This window comes from Gallinula chloropus (genome assembly GCF_964237585.1).
Source record: "Gallinula chloropus genome assembly, chromosome: 4".
NCBI classification, from domain to species: Eukaryota; Metazoa; Chordata; class Aves; order Gruiformes; family Rallidae; genus Gallinula; species Gallinula chloropus.
Genome location: NC_140088.1, coordinates 19,189,848 through 19,192,434, shown reverse-complemented (window position 1 = coordinate 19,192,434; position 2,587 = coordinate 19,189,848). Strand labels below are relative to the sequence as shown.

Here is a 2,587-nt window from a genome sequence, read left to right as displayed (position 1 = left end):
GGGAGGCGGCGTGGCCGCGGCCGTTGGCTCTGCGGGAGCGCGTGTACCGGAGCGGGGGGGCGGCCCCATAGGCGTGCGTACCGCCTCTCCTCCCCTCCCCTCCCCTTCCCTTCCTTCGGTGTGCAGGCTCCTTTGTGCTGCCTGCAGCGGAGAAGACGAAGCGGCGGAGCCGAGCAGTCCTGTTACTGCTCTCTCTCTGAGGCCGGCCGGCGCGACCACGACCCCCACGCCGCGACCCCCACCTTTCCGCGCCCCACAGCGAGTGACCGACCCCGCTGCGCGGGGCATCGCCCCTTTAAGCGGAAGGCCACGCCGGGAGACGGGGCGGGGCGGGTGCGTTCACCCCCCTCGCTCCCCACGTGGTGCCCGTGCCTCTCGCCCGCCGGCGGAGCGGGGCGCACACAGCGCGGGGCTGCTGCCGGGGCTCCTCGGATTCGCCTTCTCCCGCTCCCGCTCCCCGGGCGGCTGGTCCGGCCCGCGGCCATGCGCCAGCGCCGCACCGAGCGGCCGAACGGCGGGGTTGCGTCGCCGCCACGTCCCGCGGCAGCGGCGTGAAGCGGCAGGAGGATGAAGCGGCCGAGGCGGGCCCCGCCGGGCCCCCTGCCTGTGCTGGGGCTGCTGCTGCTGGGCGCCCTGCCCGGTCTCTGGACGGTGCTGCTGCGGCGGGAGGCGGCGGCGCAGCAGGAGCCGGAGCCGCGCCCACCCTCGGGGCCGTTCCCAGGGCGGTGGGGCTGGGGGCGCTCCCCGGCGGCGCGGGGCGAGCCCGGCGGCGGTGGGCAGAAAACTTTCCGGGCGCTGCTGGCGGTACCGGCGGCGGGCCAAGAGGAGCGGGGCGGCGAAGGGCGGTTCGCTGCGGCCGGCTCGTCGGCGCCGGCTGACGCCGCCTCTCCGGTGGAGCGGGGCATCTTCTGGAGCCGTGAGCTGGAGCAGCAGGTGCCGCCGGGCTTCGCGGCGGAGGAGGCGGCGGCGTGGCTGTCTGCCGCCCGCGCCGCCCGCGTATCCTCGCTGGAGCAGGGCGGCTGCGGGCGCAGCTCCAACCGGCTGGCGCGGCTGTCGGACGGGAGCCGCGCCTGCGTCCGCTACGGCATCAACCCAGAGCAGATCCAGGGCGAGGCGCTCTCCTACCACCTGGCCGGCGTGCTGGGCATGCAGGAGCGGCTGCCGCCCATGGCCCTCGCCCTGGTGGAGGCCCGCGGGCGGCAGTGGGAGCCGGTGCGGGAGGAGCTGCGCGGCTCGCACTGGGCCGAGGGCGCTGTGGTCAGCCTGACGCGCTGGGTGGACAACCTCACCGCCGTGGTAGCCCCCGCGCCCTGGGGTGCCGAAGCGGGCGCCGGCCGGCGGCTGCAGCCGCTGTCGGCGGGGGAGCTGGGCGGCCTGCCGGCGTCGCAGCTGGTGGAGCTGGTGCAGTGGAGCGACCTGATCCTCTTCGACTACCTGACGGCCAACTTCGACCGCTTGGTCAGCAACCTCTTCAGCCTGCAGTGGGACCCGCGGGTGATGCGCCGCGCCACCAGCAACCTGCTCCGCGCCCCTGACGGCGGGCTCGTCTTCATGGACAACGAGGCGGGGCTGGTGCACGGCTACCGGCTCCTCGCCATGTGGGACCCCTATAACGAGCCGCTGCTCCGGTCCGTCTGCGTTTTCCGCGAGGGCACGGCGCGGCGCGTCGCCGAGCTGCACCGCCGCCGCAGCGCTGCCGCCGAGCTGCGCCGCCGGTACCGGGCGCGGGAGCCGCTCTGGGCGCGCCTGGGCTTCCTCTCGGAGCGGCAGGCCGAGCTGCTGCAAGCCCGCGTCGACTTCGTGCACCGCCACATCGCCCACTGCCGCGCACAGGCTGCCATGCTCTGACGGCCCCGGGGCGGGCGGAGGGTGGCGGCGGGAGCCGGCTGCCTTCCTGCATCGCTCCGGTTTTCCTTCGCTCCGAGGCGGCGGGACTCGGTGCCCCTGACTGCCGCGATGCCGGGTCGGACCCTGCCCCGGGGAGAAAAGAGGAGGGGGAGGGAAGGGGGCCGCCGGGAGCGGCCACTCGAGTGCGGATAATAACGGGCTACCTGCCTGCCGGGGCTGTTGGCGAGAAACAACTAATTCGTGTTTGTCAAGACCTCTGAAGGTGCAGAGCGCGATCAGTATGATTGCAGCCGAGTTCCGCTCAGGGGCTCTGACCTCACGGCTTTAAAAAACGGGAGGACTCAGCATCTTGAGAGCTTTCCCCGAGTCTGGCGGTGCACTCGCTCTCACAAGAGACCCTGTAGGAAAGCTGTCCTCTTTGTCTGGACGGGGGTCGACTACCTTTTCCTTCCAAAGGACGCAGGGGGAGACTTTTTTTATATATTCTTCCTTTTACAACAGCATATTTAAGTATGAATGGTGATACTCATTGACCAAGAACTGATTGCACAACAGGGGGCCGCTAACTAGCCATTGCCCTATTTATGAAGCTTGTTTCTTACCGATTTTCTTTAACGAGAGTGAACCTTTCCACTGATTGTTAAATCTTGTCCATGAGAAGTGTATAAGAAGCCCATATTCCGTTAGCTCTTAGTCTTTGTTGTGGATGCATCTGGTTAAACTGTTTTTGATTCTTAAG

General features: G+C 69.6%; 1 protein-coding gene across 1 annotated transcript; it reads left to right on the top strand.

Moving 5' to 3' along the window:
* Positions 1–567: 567 nt before the first annotated feature.
* FJX1 (four-jointed box kinase 1) lies at positions 568–1,848 on the top strand (the record flags this gene model as incomplete). The annotated part of the gene is made up of 1 exon (XM_084263836.1): positions 568–1,848. The coding sequence occupies one exon, from the start codon at positions 568–570 to the stop codon at positions 1,846–1,848; it is 1,281 nt and encodes a 426-aa protein (XP_084119962.1).
* Between the last annotated feature and the right edge of the window lie 739 nt (positions 1,849–2,587).